Source organism: Cricetulus griseus, chromosome 5, assembly GCF_003668045.3.
Source record: "Cricetulus griseus strain 17A/GY chromosome 5, alternate assembly CriGri-PICRH-1.0, whole genome shotgun sequence".
NCBI lineage: Eukaryota > Metazoa > Chordata > Mammalia > Rodentia > Cricetidae > Cricetulus > Cricetulus griseus.
The window spans coordinates 169,499,019-169,517,710 of NC_048598.1; the positions used below are offsets into that span (position 1 = coordinate 169,499,019).

The window sequence follows — 18,692 nt, forward strand, 5'->3', positions numbered from 1 at the left end:
CCACAAATTAGAAAGGGGAGGCACATAACTGAACTCATTCCTCAAAGTAGGCAGCACTGTCTTGAAACCAAAACCCAGTAAACACAAAACAATGAGAACTGCTGCCAAACTCAAACTCCTTGATAAACAAAAACTCTGTGGTGTGTGTGTGTGTGTGTGTGTGTGTGTGTGTGTGTGTGTGTGTGTGTGTGTGTGTGTGTATGTGTGTGTGGTGTGTGGTGTGTGGTGGTGTGTGTGTGTGTGTGTGTGTGTGTGTGTGTGTGTGTGTGCTTATGTGTGGGTCTATGTATGTATATGTATGCATTGGGGTGGTGGCGAACAGAAAATAATCTTTGGTGTCGTTTATTCCTCCGGTGCCATTCATCTTCAAGTTTTTGTTTTGAAAAAAACTCACTGGCTGGGGCTTGCTGATTAGACTGGCTGGCCAGCAAACCTCTGTCTAGGTTCTAAGATTACAAGTGCATGCCACCATGCCCAGATATTTTACATGGTTTCTGGTGATAGAACTCAGGAATCCATGCTTGCACCACAAGCACTTTACAGATTCAGCTGTGTCTGCAGGACCTGTATGCAAAAATCCTTTTAAAAATTGTTTTATTTACTATTTTTATGTGTATATGTATTATTTTTATGTAGAGTTTATGCATGCCATGTGTGAGTAGAGGCCTGAGGAAGCCAGAGGAGGGCATGGGATCCCCTGGAACTGAGATAACAGGCAGCTGTAAGCTGCAATGGAGATGCTAAGCCCCAGATCCTCTGCAAGAATAGTAGCTTTAACCACTGAGCTATCTCTCCATCCACCAAAACTCATAATGCAATACTAACAAACTGAATTTAAAAGTCATTTTAAAAGTAATGGGGCTAGAGATGTAACTCAGGAGTTAAGAGCACTGTTCTTACAGAAGACTTGGGTTCAATTCTCAGCACCCACCATAGCAGTTCACAAATATCTGTTACTGCATTTCCAGAAGATCCCATGACCTCTTCTGACCTCTGTGATGCCAGGCATGCATATGGTGCTCAGACATACATGCAGGCAAAACATCATACACATAAAATAAAAATCACATGACCATGTTGGTTTCAAATCAATAAATGTAATACAACACAGAGATAAACTTTTGGACATAAACCACACGATCAACTCAGATGCAAAAAGGCTTTTGACAAAGCTTAGAATCCCTTAATGAAGAGAGTAAGAATCAAAGGCCTGTATCTCATTATAGCAAAGGCTATACATGGCAGATCTTTAGTCAACATTGTACTAAATGAGAAAAACTAAAAGCATTTCCTCTAGAATCAGGAATGAGACAAAGGTGCCCATTCTCTGCTCTTGCTCAGTAGGACAGTAGGACAACAAAAAGAAGTAAAGGGGACACAAATAATAATGGAAAAGGGGAAGCATCCCTATTTTTAGATGACATGATCCTGTATTTAAAAGATTCTGAAGACTCCATCAGAAAACTCTGAGACCTAATACACACTTCAGCAGAATACAAAACATATAGAAATAGTGTTTGTTTTTCTATATGTAATAGCAAACTTCCTAAGAAATAATAGGGAAAAATTCTATTTACCATAAAACAGATCAATAACAGACCTGGAAATAAACCCAGCCAAGGAAGTAAAGACATATTGAGGACACTGAAGAAGACATTAGAGGAGAAGCCCTGCTGTGCTAACTGGATGGGTAGAATCATAAAGATGAGCAGACTACCAACTGGTCATGTTGGTAGTCTACATTAGGTAGTCTAACTACATTAGGTAGTCAACATCCTAATCCAATTCCATTAGCATTCTTCACAGAACTATAAAATTAATGAAAATTGACATAGAAACTTAGAAATTCCTAATGGCCAAAGCAGTCCTAAGCAGAAAGCATAATAAAACTGGTGCTTGCCTGTGAGATTATATTAGTGAGCCAGAGTAACAAACTATATGGTACTAGTAGAAGGGAAAAGAAGGTATGTAGACCAGTCACACAGTTATGGCAGCCATCTAATTTTTGACAAAAGTGTCAAAAACATGTATTAGAGAAAAAGACAGCGCTTTCAACAAGTGGAAAACTGGATTTCTACCTTTAGAATAGAGAAACTAGATCCTTGTCTTTCGTCCCACACAAAAATGAGTTCAAACTGTATCAAAAACACCAACATAAGACTAAATGTCTGAAATGCTGGTATAGCCGGGCATTGGTGGCGCGCACCTTTAATCCCAGCACTTGGAGGCAGAGGCAGGCAGATCTCTGTGAGTTCAAAGCCAGCCTGGTCTATAGAGCAAATTCTAGGACAGGCTCCAAAGCAGTACAGAGAAACTCTGTCTCGAAAAACCAAAACAAACAAACAAACAAAAACACAAAACAAAACAAACAAAAAAAAAAACGAAAGAAAAGAAAGAAAGGCTGGTAAAAAACTAATGGAAATACTTAAGCCAGGCACAGAGAAGGGCGTTTTGAAAAGGACCATGTTAGCACAGAAAATTGCAAATTGACATGATGCTACATGAAGTTAGAAAGTTTCTATACAGCAAGGGAAATACTCAAAATTGTGAAGAGACAGCCCAGAAGATGAGCAAATGGGGCTGGCAAGATGGCCCAGGAAAGGCACTGGCCACTGGCCTGAAGCTGAGTTTGGTGCCTATGACCTACGTGGTGGAGGAAGAAGACCACCGCCACAGGTTGTCCTCTGATGGCTACTAGCATGTGTGCACACACTGAACAGTACAGATGGAGAAAGGCCTTTGCCAGCTGTGCAATGCACAGGGACCTGATATCTGGAATATGGAAGGAAGGACAAAGCTGGGCATGGTGGTGCTCACCTTTAATCCCAGCACTCGGCAGGTAAATCTCTGTGAGTTTGAGTCCAGCCTGGTCTACAGAGTTTGTTCCAGGACAGTGGTGGGTCCACAAACAAACCCTGTCTTGAAAAACCTAAAGAAAAAAAAAAAGACAAAAATTAAACACCAGCAAAATTTTAATGAACTGGACAGACCATTCCCAAAGGAATTTGAAAAGGTGTTCAACAACCTCAGCCATTAAAGAAAGGTAAATTAAAACTTCTTTGAAATTCCATCTCACCCAAGGCAGAATGGCTGTTGTCAAGATAACAAGTGCTGGCCAAGATGTTCGGAAAGAGAAACCCTTATCACTAGTGAATGTCAACTGCTGCAACCATTATTAAAGTCAATGTGAAAGCTCAAAACAACCTTAACATGTGCTTGTGAATGGCCTAGCTGTACAGTGCATTCCTGGTGTGTACTCAGGTGCCTGCCACAATGACGTCACAACAATATCATTCATGCTCCACAATAGCTGAGGGCCCATCAGGGGGTGATGGTCCCGCATCTTATTCCACAAGTCGTTGTTTGTTGTGTGGTCCAGAAACACACGAGAATGCTTGTCTAGATTATCTAGGAAAGTAGCAAATTTTTAGAGACTGGTGACAAATTCCTGCCTCTGAAAGAGTTCATGTCCCTGATTTCTGCTCTCAGCAGCTCCAGGACAGCTCCACGAATACTTAGACACAACCCGGCCTTCTCCTGCTTGGTCGTTGAAACAATCGAGTCTAACAGGAGCCCATCTAACCTCTTCTTTGAGCCCTGTTTATCCCAAGTCATTAGCCTACTGTGTCATTCTCTTCTACAGCCCTTGTGACCCCTAAAATGTCCTCTAGAGTCTCACCTCCTGGGGCATCTATCTGTTCTCCCAATGGCAGTCCTGTGTCCTGTGCCGGAACATGGCCAGCTGCATCCTGTCCCACCCTGAGGTAGTGTTTCCTCCCTCAATTCTATGGGAGTTTCTGAGCTTTGTACTCGGTGATCTTGCTGCCTTCTTGGGCCCTTCCCTCAGAATTGGGGAGGGTAGGCTTGGTGGCAGGTGGATATGGGGACCTCTTGTCCTGCATTTCATGATTAGCCTTAACAGGCTGTCTGAAAACTGACAGCTGTGCAGCCATGAGTCATTTAAATGTGACTTTCCCTGACCAGAAATAGACACTTTTTCTAAGGGATCTACTACCTGACTAATTAACTCTGCCTTCTGGCTAGAATGTGTAACCGTGGAAGTGCTACCTTTAAAATAATCTCTAAGAATGACAGTATGGAATTTCTGCCTTTCATATTCATAGCACCTTAATTAATTGTGTTTTGTAAAGCACTTCAAGTGTTGATTGTTTCTGAACTTGGTGCTTCAGGTCCCACCTGGAATCGGGGAGGGAGCCGACTCAAACTGAAAGGGGGTAATGTGTATGTAATGCCCAGTGCAGACGCAGACCAGAGCTGCTTGCAGTGCTCTTTAGCAGTTGTTAGTAGGAAGACTGACTGGTCTTGTCAGAAAGACAGCTTTTGCGATTTAGAGTTTCAAGGGGACAGGTACCCCAAACAGCTGGTTTTAAGCAGGCCTGGTTTCTGAGCACCTTAGCCACCCTGTCTGTCGTGGGCCATCCTGCTAGCCACAGCTTGTCCTGTGCAGGGGTGCCTGGATGCTTCCTCCCTGCCTGCTTTTCCCCCTGACACCCTTTGTAGTTTGCATTGAAAATAGCCTAAAGAGCAGGGCAGTGGTGGCGCACGCCTTTAATCCCAGCACCAGCAGAGGCAGGCGGATCTCTGTGAGTTTGAGGCCAGCCTGATCTATAGAGCAGTAACAAAAGCTACAGAGAAACCTTGTCTCAAAAAACCAAATATATACATTGTATATGTATTTGTTATGTATATCCTGAAGGATAATTATGAAAAACACAAATACTCAAACCATAAAATTAACTTCCTTACTAAGTTTCAGATTTAGCTTTAAATTTCCTGAAGCTGGGAATAAAACAAAACCAGCTGGCTAGTTCTCCATATCAGAATGACATTAGGCAAATGTGTGGAGGTTGAAGAGGAAGTTTGTTCTTAGCACCTAACCCTGCCTGCTTCCTGACAGTGCTGAGACCCTCTTGTGTCTCATCCCCTGTACTTGTATTTGGCTATAGCTGCCTTCTTGTGTGTATCTTGGTGAGCTTCTCTTCAGGTTGGGCTGGTTAGAGAGTGCTTTGATTTCTGTGCCTGGAGTCTGGTATCTAATATGGAGAAGCTCAACCCATTGTTTCTTTAAACATTTTTCTAGCCCCCTTTCTTTCTTTTCCTCTTTTCCCTAGGCTAATCCTGATGACCTTGTTGGTCTTTCCTGATTCCTTCTCATTGTGCTCCTGTAACTTCATATTTTAAATACTGTCTTTAAAGTCACTGGTTTCTTATGCTTACTCAGGTTTGCTGGTGATACTTGATAGTGTTATTTAGCTCTTGTGTTCTAAATCTGTAGAATTCTTTTAAAATTTATTTTCAAAGAGACAAAGAGAGCCAAATATGATTGGCCATGGTATAGGAACACAGCTTGAGGTCACCCCAAATACCATCTTCTAACATGGTATCAGTTTCACAAAGTCGCTGTAAAGTTATAAACAATGGTTAGATTCATTGTTCAACAAAGGTGAGGTATGTGAGTTGGAGCAGAGGTCTCAGAGGTTATCTTGATGACATCTTGACCTTTTGTAAGGATTGACTGGATAGTCAGAGGATGTTGGTTCCCAGGTGGACGTAAGCAATAAATGGCTGTTTAGGGAGCTAAAGGTAGCCCAAGACAATCTGCATCCTCAACATTCTGTCTCTCCACAGTCACAGCCATGCTAACCAACTGTGTAGAGTGTTGAGCAGTGCGAGTTTGGTGGCATTTGTTTGTTTTCTAAAAATGTTAGCTCATAGTTCCTTCCATTGGTCAAGTAATAATATTATGTGCATGCAAAGGCCAAATACTGCTTTGTGTCCCGGTGTGCTAGAGACTTTGTTCATCGCTAGAAGGAGATGCTGCATAGGCAGGAACACAGTCACCAGGAGCAGTAAATACTAACCCACTCACGCCACCAACTCTTCTGCTGTGATGACCCAGGCTAAGGTTTTTCAACCTCTTATCTGCACACAAGTGACATGTGAAAATAGGAACTAATGTCAGCATAATCAAAACACAGTGTGGCCCAAGGAGTTAAAGGCAGTTGATAAGAGAAGAGGGTATTTTACTTAACTAGAAATGGTATTTTTAAACTGCTTAGATGATGTTGCCCCATTTGTAGTTATTTGTATTTGGTAAGATGATTTAATTGATGTTTGGGTTATTAAAAATGACCTACTACCTTTTGAATATAGATTTCCTTTTTAATCGGCTTGATTTTATAGCTGTAACTTCATAAAGGGTGAATAGTTCTAATTATGGAAAATGTTGAGTTCTAAAGTATAAATTATAACTCTTGTTTTGGGTAATAATCTGATATGTCCCATTATCTCAGTATTGCACCAAATTCAGTTTGAGAGATTTATTTTACAGATGAAATCAGATAACAGTATAGCATTCCTTTAATTTCTCTTTTATCCAGATTGTCTTTTCCACTATACAAGTATTTTGTTGACAGGGCTGAAAAAGAGAGCTCAGACTTACACAGAATTTTATGGCCTTCTAGGAATAACCAAATCTTAGGTCATCATCAGAATGAGAAATAGGACTCCAATAGGAACCAATATATAATAGTGTCTGGTTTTTTATTGATAAAATAGAAATATTTTAAGTTTTGAAATCCTGCCAGTTATAGTATAGGATACTTTAAATACTAATTTAATCAAGAAACATGGGCTTTTTTTTTTTTGCATGTGTAGTGCGTGTGTGTGGTGATTTGAATGAGAATGGCTTGAATAGGTTCATATATTTTTGGTCCCCAGTTAGTGGAACTGTTTGGGAAGGATTATGGGGGTGTAGCCCTGTTGGAGGAGGTGTGTCATGGGGGTGGGCTTTGAGGTATCAAAAGGTTATCAAGTAGCAACGAAAATCATTTTATGTTCCAGTTAGCTCTCTGTGCCTCATAATGTGAGCTCTTAGGTACTGCTCCAGGCCATGTCTGCCTGCCTGCTGACGTGCTTCCTGACATGAGGGTTTTGGACTCTGACCCTCTGAAACTATGTGCCCCAAATAAAATCTCTAAGTTGCCTTGGTCATGATGTTTTATCACAGCAATAAAAAAGTAGCTAAGATACACACACACACACACACACACACACACACACACACACACACACACACGGGTGCGCATGCACATTTTCTGCATCTGTGTGCCACTAGTTGACTAGTCTAGCCAACTTGCCCCAGGGATGTATCACCAACCTCTGCCTTGCAAGAGTGAGGATGATAGGCATTTACCACCGTGCCAGGCATTTCCACATGTGTTGGGGATGTGAACTAAAAAAGAATTAACCCAAGGTTTTGGGTTTCCCTGATAAGAGTAAATGAGATCAGAGTTACCCTAAAGTAATCAGAGTTCTGTGGCAAAGCTTTCAGAGCCTTTAAATCCATGTTTTTTGGATTTTTTAAGAGTTTGAATTTAAAATAGTTATCCCTAAATAGAATACCTTTTGGAATATTTAACATGTCTTTGCCAATTTAAAAATGAAAGTTTTAAAAATCCAAATTATATTTAATAATGAGATAATATTTGTCTCAGTGGTTAGGAATATTTATAAATCATCCACAGACCTAGATTCAATTCCCAGCACCATCTTCAGATGGTTCACAACCACTTGTAACTCTAGCTCCAAGGAATCTGGTGCCCTCCTCTGTCGTAGGTGGAGCCACTATTTGTACCCTATGTTCAGACAAGTAAGTTTAGCTTGCGAACATACCTTCCTAATGACTCCTCATGCTATGGTGCCCCCAACCATAAAATGATTTTCGTTGCTACTTGATGACTGTAATACTGCTGCTGTTATGAATTGTAATGTAAATATCTGATATGCAGAATTCTGATATGTGGGTCCTGTGAAAGGGACATTCAGCCTCCAAAGGGGTCACAACCCACAGATTGAGAACAGTGTTGCTAGAAGTACACAAGGCTGGTATCTCCTTGTCTGGTTTCTGAGTGAGATTTTTGGCTAGGCAGATTGCTCTCTAGAGACATAAGCCACGTGGAACGTGGCACAGATTTTTGTGAGCTAACTGAGTTTTGCAGGTAGGCTGTCATTAGCTGGTGTCACTGATTGGGACCACTACAATCAGGAGGAGCACAGCTACCACTGAGACCTGAACACCAGCAGCTGTGAGCTCTGCTTCCTTTGTTTCTACTTGACTCCAGAGTCCAGCCCTGTGGTACCCACACTCTTCTCCGAGGTAAAGAGTATGCTTGTCCTTGGACTGCTAGGAAAACTGGATGTCAGCTTCTTGTTCTGTCTTCACAACTTGTAAACTGGGTACAGGCTGCTCTACTTCTGATGCTGTGCCAGTAGCAGGGAGGAATATTGTAGTCTTAAGTGAGACCATCAGTAGCTTCTAGTGTAGTTTTTGTAAGACCTGTCTTGTTTCTAAGATTGAAGTTTTCATTGGGTTATTCTCACCTGGGAGTGGTTCATTAGTTGTGACTTTGGGGCAGGAATAGTGAAGGCTAACAACTTTTGCTGACCTCATGTCTAAAAAGTAAGTGCTTAAGCATTAACTGTTCCATTGATGACTGTGATTCGTTTCTTATGGAAACTAGCAGCTGTGACCCAGGAGTGGAGACAGGGTCATCCACACAGTGAAAGACAGTGACACCTCCAGACAAAAGGAAAACTACCCCAGCAGCTTCTTCATGCTTTATTACACTCCTGGCCTGAAGCTCTTCAGCATGGAACACTGAAATGATTTGGACTTTGAGCATTTTCAAAGCAATGTAGCAAATTTTCAGTGTGGCCACAGGAAGAATTTGGAGGTATCTGACTTTCTGGTTACAGACAATAAAAATGAACATTCTTTCCTAATACCTAAAGAAAACAGTAACAAAACCATGTTATTTGGTGAGGCAGTGTCTTAGTTTTGAAACCCTTTACTTTGATAAGATACCAGGACAAAAGCAACTGAAGAGGAGGATTTGGTTCATTTCCAGGTTATTCTCCATCACTGCAGGGAGGTTAAAGTGACAGGGACTGGAAGTAGTCACATCACACCACAGTTACATCTGGTAAACAGTGAGTCTGTGCTGCAGGCGGATGCTCAGCTGCCCTTCTGGGACCCCTCCTATGAAAGGCTGCTGCCCATATCTAGGGTGCTCTCCCTCATCAAGTAATCCCAGAAACTCACAGGCATGCCCACAGGCCACCCCAATTCAGACAGTTCTCACTGAGGTCCACTTTACTGCTCAATCTATGTTACATCAAGTCAGTGATCCAAACTAACTGTCATGGGCACTTTAGATATGAAAAAATTGCCAGGGGTTTGGTTGTATTTGTAGGAAAATCCTGGCTCATTGGTGAGAGAAGGGAGGGATTGGACTGTGTCACAGAGGCCTGCCTGCCTTCATACGGTGGCATAGTTTAGATAGCTGAAGAAAGAGACCAGGACACAGGGTTGTGTTCCATGGCTCATGTCGATCACCTGGATTGCCAAGAGGTGTGAGCCTCTACAGCCGGCCATCAGCTCACTAGCTAGTGTCTGTCAGAACTCAGAGCTGAAGGCAGCTGCACACCATCCCCGCCCTGACTGTGCACGGAGCGGTCAAGCATTGATAGCGGAGTGGATTTCCCTTCATACTACTGCTATGGATTGTGACGGTGAGACTCAGAACTGAAGGGGCTGGCATAAATTGTTGGACTGGTCAGCAAATAATGACTTTGCATTAAAGACTCAGGTTCCATTTAGAAAGAATACATAGAAAACTGAGTTCTTCCGTGTTACATTATAGACTAAAGAAGGGTTTTACATAAGGTGAGAGCTACAAGGATCGATCCAGGTAAGAATCTAGTACTTACACTAACTTGAAGGCTTCACTTTGTGCTTCAGTTGACTTAGCCTGTTCATTAAATGACCCTAAGAAGGAATTTTGCTGTGTCAGTGAAGTAATATCAGACCCATTGATAAGTGGTGAGTGTTAAGGAAAGAGCCTGCATGTGTCCCAGGGCTGAATGGAGGTTTAAAGGGGCTTCAGAAACAGTCCAGGGCTGGCTGTGGTGGCGCGCACCTTTGATCCCAGCTCTTGGGAGTCAGAGGCAGACTGATCTCGGAGTTCCAGCCTGGTCTACTGGTTCGAGGACAGCCAGGGCTACACAGAAACCCCTTCTGTCCCCAAAAAGATGAAGAATATTCAAGCAGAATGACTCCCTACAGAGCATGTTTCCCAGTGCTGAACCATAGGAACTAATATCTTCTTTTCCTTCTAGACCCCTGCTCTTCCAGACAAGTGAGCACGTGGCAGAGAGTCCAGCAGTGGGGGATGTCATTCCATTCAGTGTCATCATTCAGTTCCTGTTCACAAGAGCACCGGCTGAGCTGAAATCCCCCTTCCAGGTAATGGGGTGAGGGTAGAACCTTCATGGAGTCTTCCCAAGTCCCATCCTAAAAAAGTCTCCTCACTGAGTGGGCTATTGGCTAACCTCCTGCTTTATTCTCCGATGTCTCTCTAAAAGTGAACAGAAATGGAAGAAAACTCCAGTGCCCGGCATCTGTTTTCTCAGTAAACAGTCACATTTACCTCATGAGTCCAGAATTAGCCCTTTGAAAAATGTCTCAGCTGACTAAGGTGGCACTGCCTATAATCTCAGCCTTGGTGAGGCTGAAGCTAGCGGATTAACATGAGTTCCTTACTGGCCTGACTGACAGAGTGAGACCCTACCTCAGAAATCACCACCGTTGTCACCATCAGACAAAACAAAAAAGACACGAGGCATTTCTATTCATACAGCCATGTCAGTCAGTTGGCAGATCTTAAGGTTTTTGGGTTATCAGTTGCATGAAGGCCTGTGTCCAGAAAGTGATTTCACCCTGAGTGTCATGGAGTACTTCTTGTGCCAGTATCTGCTGCCATTTGCTAATGAATGTACTTTCTTCTCTGTATTGCAACACTGAAGAGGGCAGAATGGTCCCATGCTCGCTTCTCCCAGTGGCTGGACGATCATCCATCTGAAAAGGACAGGCTCCTCCTTCTCAGGTAAAGCTATGTGTTCTAGGGGCACCATCTGGACTGGAGGCCCAGGAGGTCAGGAAATGTGGGGAGTGGTAAAAGAGTGGTGATTGTGTGGGCATAGACATGGCAGCTGCAGATCTTCAAGTGCCCTCATTGGACAGGCTCTTGCATGGTGGTGTCACTGGAGGCATTGGGCTGCCCAGTTCCTCCAGGCGTTCACCCCCTGTGCCAGTCCACGCCTGATGCTCCAGCTTTAAAACATCTCCAACTAGAAAAGGATCCACGTTGGCTCTGTGTTTTATGTGTCTTTTTCAGTGCTGCAGTCACTGAAACAGTGGCACTTAGATGTGAGTGAAATTTGAACAGTAACCGTTCTCGGCAGGAAAGGATCACTCAGAACCTACTTAGATACCGAATTCTCTGACTGTGGTCTCTGGATGCATTTCTGTGTGCAGTGTGTGTGTGTGTGTGTGTGTGTGCGCGCGCGCGCGCGCGTGCGCGCGCACGCGTGCATTCATCTCCAGGCATGAGCATTTGTGCATTCAGCTTGAGCATGTTTCTCCATCAGTACTCCCCTTTGAAACCCTCAGGAAACCCCACCAGAGACCTCCTCCCCCCTGCAGCTTTGTCAGAACTGGTCAGCACTTCCTTTACTTCAGCTGACTCAGCACACTTTATTGCCATGTGAGGCAAGCTCTGAAGTGGCCAGTCTTCTCTCAGCTTTACCTGATGATGTTTTTCTGGTCTCTTCCCCATCCATCCCATCTGCTGAATTGCTTCCTTTTATCTATTTCTTAAGTGTCATTGCCCACATTTTGTTTCTAACTTTTTGGTCTCAGTTGAGCTGATGCAGACACATGCTTCTTACAGTCCCCCCACCCCATAAACCCCAGGACTGGGACTCACTTGCATGGGGCCTTAGGATGTTCTAATTTCATAGCCTACCTTCCTTCCTATACCCCATCAAGGGAGGTCACCCACCCACCCACCCACCACCCACCCACGCTAGGAAACAGCTAGATCATTGGTCAACCTGTTCACCTCGTCCTCTAATTCCAGCTAGCATTGCTCTTAAACCCGGGAAGTCACTCTAGGCTATGGGTATATGGCAGGCCAGCTAGTGCACTTTTCAGGTAAAGCACTCCACTGAAGAAGCTGAGAGCCCATTGTCTTCTGAGAGTGGTGCCAAGTCGCAGGTGTGGCATCAGAGCCTCGGGAAACCTGTGTGGGACACGGAACATGAGCCCAGACTTCTCTTTCCTCACTAGGGAGCTGACCCCAACATGGGAAAGGCTGCTGGGTGAGCTTCCTGTCAGTGCCCAGGCAGGCCACTTTAACATGCTTTTCAAAAAGGCTTCAGATGTGCTGAGGGAGTTCAGGTCTCCTCTAACTAGTTGATTCACAATGTCTTTGACTTTTTTTTTTCTGAGTCCCAAATAATCACTCAGCTTCAACATACTTGGTAACAGGAGAGGATTCAGCAGGCCTGCTGCTGCTTTTAACTATCCCTCAGCAGTGCTGTTGCTAAACCCACACTTAACAAGTGAAAGCCATGCTCTTAGAGCCACCTCACCTGAGTAGACAGTGCAGCCTGTCCTGGGGACCCACAGAAACTGCAAGGCCACAGTGGCCTGGCTTGCCTTAGAGGTCATGCTTTCTTACCTGTTACCTCAAAATGAATTTTTATCCTGACTACCAGAGCACACTGGATGGTCCTCTCCCTGTAGACAGACCCAGGGGTGGTCTGATGTCAGCATTTCCTTAAGCTTCCAGAGCAGGCCTTGGTGGAGCCTCATTCTGTTCCTTCCCATCATCTGTTAATTAGACTGTTAGTAGGGCAAAGTGTTCAACAGTAAAGCATGGCTGCAGAATGGTGAGTTCTCTTCTGCCCCGTTCTCTTTTGCCTTCTTTATACCAGGTGTTTTGTGGAACTTGAATAGTTAACAATGAAGTTGACTTTAAAGTCAGAGCAATCACTGACCCAGGCCATGTCAGTTACCAGGCATGTGAGCTCCGGTGCAGAGGTGGTCTGTCCTCTGGCTCAGACTGTGCTTTCACTGAAGATGAAACATCAGTTTGGATGCAAAACGTTCCCAGGCTCCACAGAAATGATTGGATCTGCCACAAACCTGTGTGTTTTAGTATTTGCAGGGTAGAAACAATGCATCTGAATGTAGCCCTTTGAGGACACTTAGGTTGAAACAGTTTGGACTTCATCAGCCTTATGGCACATTTATCTGTTGTTACAGAAAACATTTGGTACCATTTAAATCCGTGGACCCTTAGGCCTCTTGCTGTTGTCCAGAGCACACAGGCTTGGATCTTCTTTTTCCAGATTGTCCAGACTTCTAGAAAGTCCTGTTTTTTTGTATTGTTTTTTTTTTTTTTTTTGGTGGGGGGGTTGTTCCCGAGACAGGGTTTCTCTGTGTAGCTCTGGCTGTTGTGGAACTCTCTCTGTAGACTAGGCTGGCCCAGAACTCACAGAGATCCACCTGCCTATACCTCCCGAGTGCTGGGATTAAAAGTGTGTGTCACCACTGCCTGGCTTCTAAAAGTCTTAAAATGTCTGTTATAGAAGGTGATGTTAGGGGCCTCCTTGTGTTTATCACTGCCAGTAGATGCCAGTTCTAGGAGCTAAGTGCCTGAGTTAGATGCATAGGGAACTGTGAAACCAGGGAAAAACTGGGGCCTAACTGCCTTTGGGGGTACAGGTATAAGAGGTCACTTAGGATTTCAGTACTAATTACAATTAATTTTAATGCCTGACCAAAAAAAAAAAAATGCTGTTTATAAAACATTTACTTGGTGTGTCACTTAACAGCGTACCCTATTAACACAAGCCAGTCTTCAGTACTTATGCTCATTGCTTTTTCTCACTGAGGGTTAACTTCAGCAATCTTATTTGGTTATAAACAAGCCTCTTACATAATGGTTGGCCTGACTTCCAGGAAAGCTAATGTTTTGCTGAAGCAAATGAAGTAATTTAATAAGTGCTTGAAAACCTTGCTCTGATTTATGTGGGAGGGCCGCTTCTGTTTTCTTACTGTAGTTCTGATGGTGTTTTTGATGGGTATCAAGAGAAAAGAAAAAGCTAACCAAACTTATTTTGAGCCTTCATCTATTGATTGCATGATTCACATAGCCTTATCCCTTCAAATGCAAGAGACTGTTGCTTTTAAAGTACATTTTATAAACAGAACGGATGTGTCCACCCTGGAACATTCGTTTCTAAGATTTTCCACATTTCTTGGATTGGGAAATGCACACACCCTACTGCCTCAGGGATGGTTGAGTCCTTGGAGGTTGTTCTACTGTATCTCTCAGCCAGTCTCTAAGAACATTTGTGAAGTTGGGGCACCTGTCTGATCAGGCATGGCAATTGGAAAAGAAACCATTTTCTTCAGAGAACAAACTCACCAAGGGTTGGCTCTGTATGTACTGGAACAGCTCACAAAATACTGCTCTTTAAGAGCCCCGACTTCCACTCTCTGAGAATTGAGAATTACTTATTAATGGGACTTGAGGCTGAGCATGTGACCTGAGAACCATCTTATCTGAGAAGCCCCTAGCTGTCCTGGAACTCACCATGTAGACAAGGCTGGCTTCAAACTCAGATCCTTTGCCTCCTGAGTGCCGGGATTGAAAGGTGTGCACCATTCCTGCCCAGCTGGCTTTAATGACCTGTCCATGCTTCCATACATCTAAAGGACTCACTCATAACCTGAACATAGCCTTGAAGCCAGGAATTTAAGAATGCTGGGCACTGTGTAGTCAGGCCTTTATATACACCTGTGTGACTCTGGGGTAATTTTTTGCTACCTGATGTTAAGGAAGGGTTTTATGCAAAGGAAATTTTTAAAGCTGAGTCCTCAATGATAAAGACTGTCCAGAGGATAAGAGGTGATGTGTAGATGGTAAGGAGAGTGCATCTCTTTAATTGTTGAGTATGTGGGATGGCCAAAACCAAACAGGCCCTATGCCAACTCCTATCTTGTGAGAGACATCCTGTTTCAGAGTGAAAAACTATCTTGATCTCTTCCCTTGACTGGGCAATGGACTCAGCCAGGAGTCGGTGAACTACAAATGAGTGATTTGCAGGTCTTTTTTAGGCTTCATCAAACTGCCAAGAAGCCTGAGACCATAAAGGGCTGAGCAGTGGTTTGTCACACAGCTGGGTTGAGTGTCATCCTCTTGCAAACAAGGGATAGTTGGTGATGTTGAAGAGCCAGTAAGTACCAGGATGACCAACTGTGCAGGCAGCTGTGTGAACAAAACATAGCGAAACTGAAACAAAGTTGCTGGGAACCAAATTCGGAAATAGGTGGGGTGATGAGTACATGGTGACTGACTCCATATAGGCAGGAATGAGAGTTTCAGAACTGTTCCCCTGGTTGCAAGAAGGAAAGACCAACAGAACAGTCCCAAGCATTTGGTAGATGTCCAGAAGGCAAGAGAACCAGGGACAGCCCCCAACAGGTGAAGAGGCAAGAGCACACATGACCAGCGACTATTTCCAGTGTTTGGGGACAAACGACAAAAATGTGAATAGTACAGTGGTAATTTATTCCTCTTTACAAAGAAGTACAACCCATTCTGTTAGCTTTACTGGCTGGAGATACCCAAATTTTCCCATGGAGACCAGTCGTAACCCTTGTGGCCACCCTACAGCTCTGCGGCCCTAGGGGTGAAGGAACTAGTCTGTTGGCACCATATCCTGTCCCCAGTGCAACTCAGAAGAATGTCACCAAAGTAACCATATGGTATCACACACCAGTGCTCAAGTGCAGACTCCTTGTCACCTATCTGCCAAAAACTAGGAGCCCTACAGTGCTGTAGTTGTGGGTAACAGACTAAATTGGCTATAGCTGAACCACCCAACTGGCCTAACTACTGTAACCCCAGTGCATGTTTGAAGTACTGGTCTGTGGCTCTGGGCAGAGCAATTCCAGAAATGGACAGATACTTGCTATTTTGATCATTTTTCTTTCCATTTCAGGGGAGCCCTGGAAGCTTATGTTCAATCAGTGAGAAGCAGAGAAGGCAAAGAATTTGCACCAGTGTATCCCATTATGGTCCAGCTGCTTCAGAAGGCTATGTCTACTCTTCAGTGATGTGCAGACTCTACCACAAACCCATCTAAAGGTGGCAACTAACAACTGAAAACCATAGTGATTCTCTATTTCCTACTGATCTAGTACTTCTACTTTACATGTCAAAATAGACCAATCATCACCACAAACTTTCAGTTGCACACATCTGATTTTTTTCATAAAGATACCATTTCCCTTTTTCAGATTTTTCAACAAGGCAAAATTATTAATTAGGTGGTGTGTGTGTGCTATTATGCAGTTGATTCTCTGTATTTTACACTGCTTTTAAAGGGACAAGATCAACTCATACTGCATTCCCCCAACCAATGTAGTTATTTCCAAACCTCACTCTAGAGTCCCACCACTGGCGAGTTCCCGAGAGCACACCTGACAGAGGACTCTTATCCTGAATATGACGCTGATGTGCAGTCAGGGCCAGTGATGGGCTGATACAGATGCTCAGTGTTCTTCTCATGTGGCTACATCTCTAAATGGAGCCAGGGTTTATCTTTGAAACAAGTTAAAAAATAAAAATTTCTAACAAAGGTTCTCTATAAATATAACTCCTTATTTTCTATTGTCTTTAAAGAATGTTAATAATGGAGTAAGTAATTTTTAAAATCCCACCAGAAACCTAATTATAACACCAGAATTCAGTTTTATCAAGAATGTTTTTCCATCTGCTGGTCAAATGATTCTGAGAGGTTATACATAAATTCAGTCAGCCAATCAGAAATCAGAGACTTTTTTTTCATTTTATTTCAAATAATATACAAGAATATAGTGTGCAAAATTGAGGGGCAACAAGTAGAAGTGTGATGAACTGAAATCAATTGTACAGCTGTGATTCCTAACCAAAAATACCACTTGGTAAGTAACATGAGAAGCCATGATTGTAGCGCAGAGCAGAGCAAAAGCAGCTGTACTGCCGAAGTGCTTGCTCTGCTTTAGAAGCTGAAGGGAGTAAAGTGCAAAGTCTGCCCCCACCATAGACACGGTGACAAGAGATATGTAACATATGTGGCTGAGGAGATAGAGGACACATTAAAATACAACGGTGTCAACTGTTAATAGCACCATTACAGTGACTAGCCCAATGCTATTAACTAACTGCACGTTGGCCAGTTTGGCCCCCACTGGAAATCATGGAGGAGTGCTGCCCCCTGGTGCATCAACTCAGCACATGTCTGTGGTATCTGAAGCAGGTGGCTCTTTTAACTAGGACAATGACACCACCTACCTGCCATGTTATGTTGTCTCTTGGCACTGGCCAGACTAAAAGCGACTGTGTTTGGCACAGATGCTGGGCCATGTGGTGGCTACTCAAGAAAAGGCCAGCTTCTACTTCCTTCCTGATATCATGGGTACAATACAGATTAATAAGCAGTAAGGAGCTGATATAAAGAGCAGTTACATATGTTTTAATTCCCCTTCTTACAATTTAAAAGAAAACACGTATACACGTCTTTCTACTGTACTTTAGCACCACAGGGTATCAATTTTCAAGCCTATATTACCTGATAGACATATATGAAGTTTGGAAGGAAAATAAGGCAATTTGGTTTACAATGTTGATAGTTGTAGCTTACTTAATGCTCTAATGGAGAAAGCAAATCCTCACTCATTAAATCACTTCAGGACTCAATACTATCAGTATCTTATGTTCACGCAAATTCAGGACAAATGGTGAGACCAAGGTCTTCCAAGCTTTTCCATCCAGAGTCAGTACTTATGTAGATACAGACTTACAAACACAAGCATCAGGTTCAATGTTGTTGAGAGCCCTGTGGAAATAAATAGTGAATGCTTACAAAACAATGCATGGTAACCCTGCAGGGTAAACTCAGGTGTTCATATATTTACTGTGGAGATTCTCAGTTTCCTCATGGCTCAAATATCTGGAAAATTTATACAAGTGTGAATGCAGCATGCACAGAAAGTCAAACAGGTAATGTTGCATATGAAGTTCTAAACAAGAGACTTTTTGGGAAATGGGATGTGGCTCAGTTGGCAGGGACCTTGCCCACCAAGCACAAAGCCCTGGGCTCAAACCCTAGCACTACATAAACCTGTGCATCCAAACAGAAGGCAGCACAACCAACAGGTGAGCTTGTCCTGTGACTTTAGCATGCATGGCTGCACTCGGACACACACACAAAACACTTGTACATTATAGTTCAACTTTCTGCAGCTGACTGCTACTTTAAGTCACTGAGCCACTTGACCTACAAATTATAAAGGACTAGATTAGAGCACTATTTGTATCATCTCATCATTAAAACATGAGCTCACTCTACTATAGCATGTGCATTTTCTGGTAAATAACCTAAAACTGAGCATAAAGGGTGCTAGTGAACAATTATGGTCTAGTCTATCAACCAAGACAGCATTGGGAAACTAACTTCCCACCATTCTTATTTCTTCAGACTCTTCATCTAGCAGTTTTTGCCAGTGGCAAAATACTACTGAGTCTGAGGCAAGACACCAAGAACTACAGAAATTTTCTACTGTAATGTTAATGATCAAGTTGGCTGTACTTAAACTTGCTCTGTAGACCAGGTTGGCGTCTAACTCAGAGACACACCTGCCTCTGCCTCCTAAGTGCTGGATCAAAGGCGTGCGCCACCACTGCCCAGCCTAGTGCCCACCTTAAAAGCAC

At 43.3% G+C, this 18,692-nt stretch overlaps 2 protein-coding genes across 4 annotated transcripts in view; one reads left to right on the plus strand and one right to left on the minus strand.

The window, feature by feature from the left end:
• The window catches only part of Cog5 (component of oligomeric golgi complex 5), a 321,229-nt gene extending 304,638 nt beyond the window's left edge, over positions 1–16,591 (plus strand). Inside the window, exons 20-22 of the mRNA XM_027416994.2 lie at positions 10,201–10,327; positions 10,888–10,967; positions 15,940–16,591. Coding sequence (XP_027272795.2) covers positions 10,201–10,327; positions 10,888–10,967; positions 15,940–16,054 — 322 coding nt within the window. The 3' untranslated portion in view covers positions 16,055–16,591. The remainder of the gene's footprint in view (positions 1–10,200; positions 10,328–10,887; positions 10,968–15,939) is intronic.
• A 178-nt stretch (positions 16,592–16,769) lies between these two features.
• Positions 16,770–18,692, minus strand: part of Hbp1 (HMG-box transcription factor 1) — a 30,224-nt gene continuing 28,301 nt past the window's right edge. For all 3 annotated transcript variants that reach the window (XM_027416997.2, XM_027416995.2, XM_027416998.1), the window contains one exon: positions 16,770–17,817. In XM_027416997.2, coding sequence (XP_027272798.1) covers positions 17,800–17,817 — 18 coding nt within the window. In that variant the 3' untranslated portion in view covers positions 16,770–17,799. The remainder of the gene's footprint in view (positions 17,818–18,692) is intronic.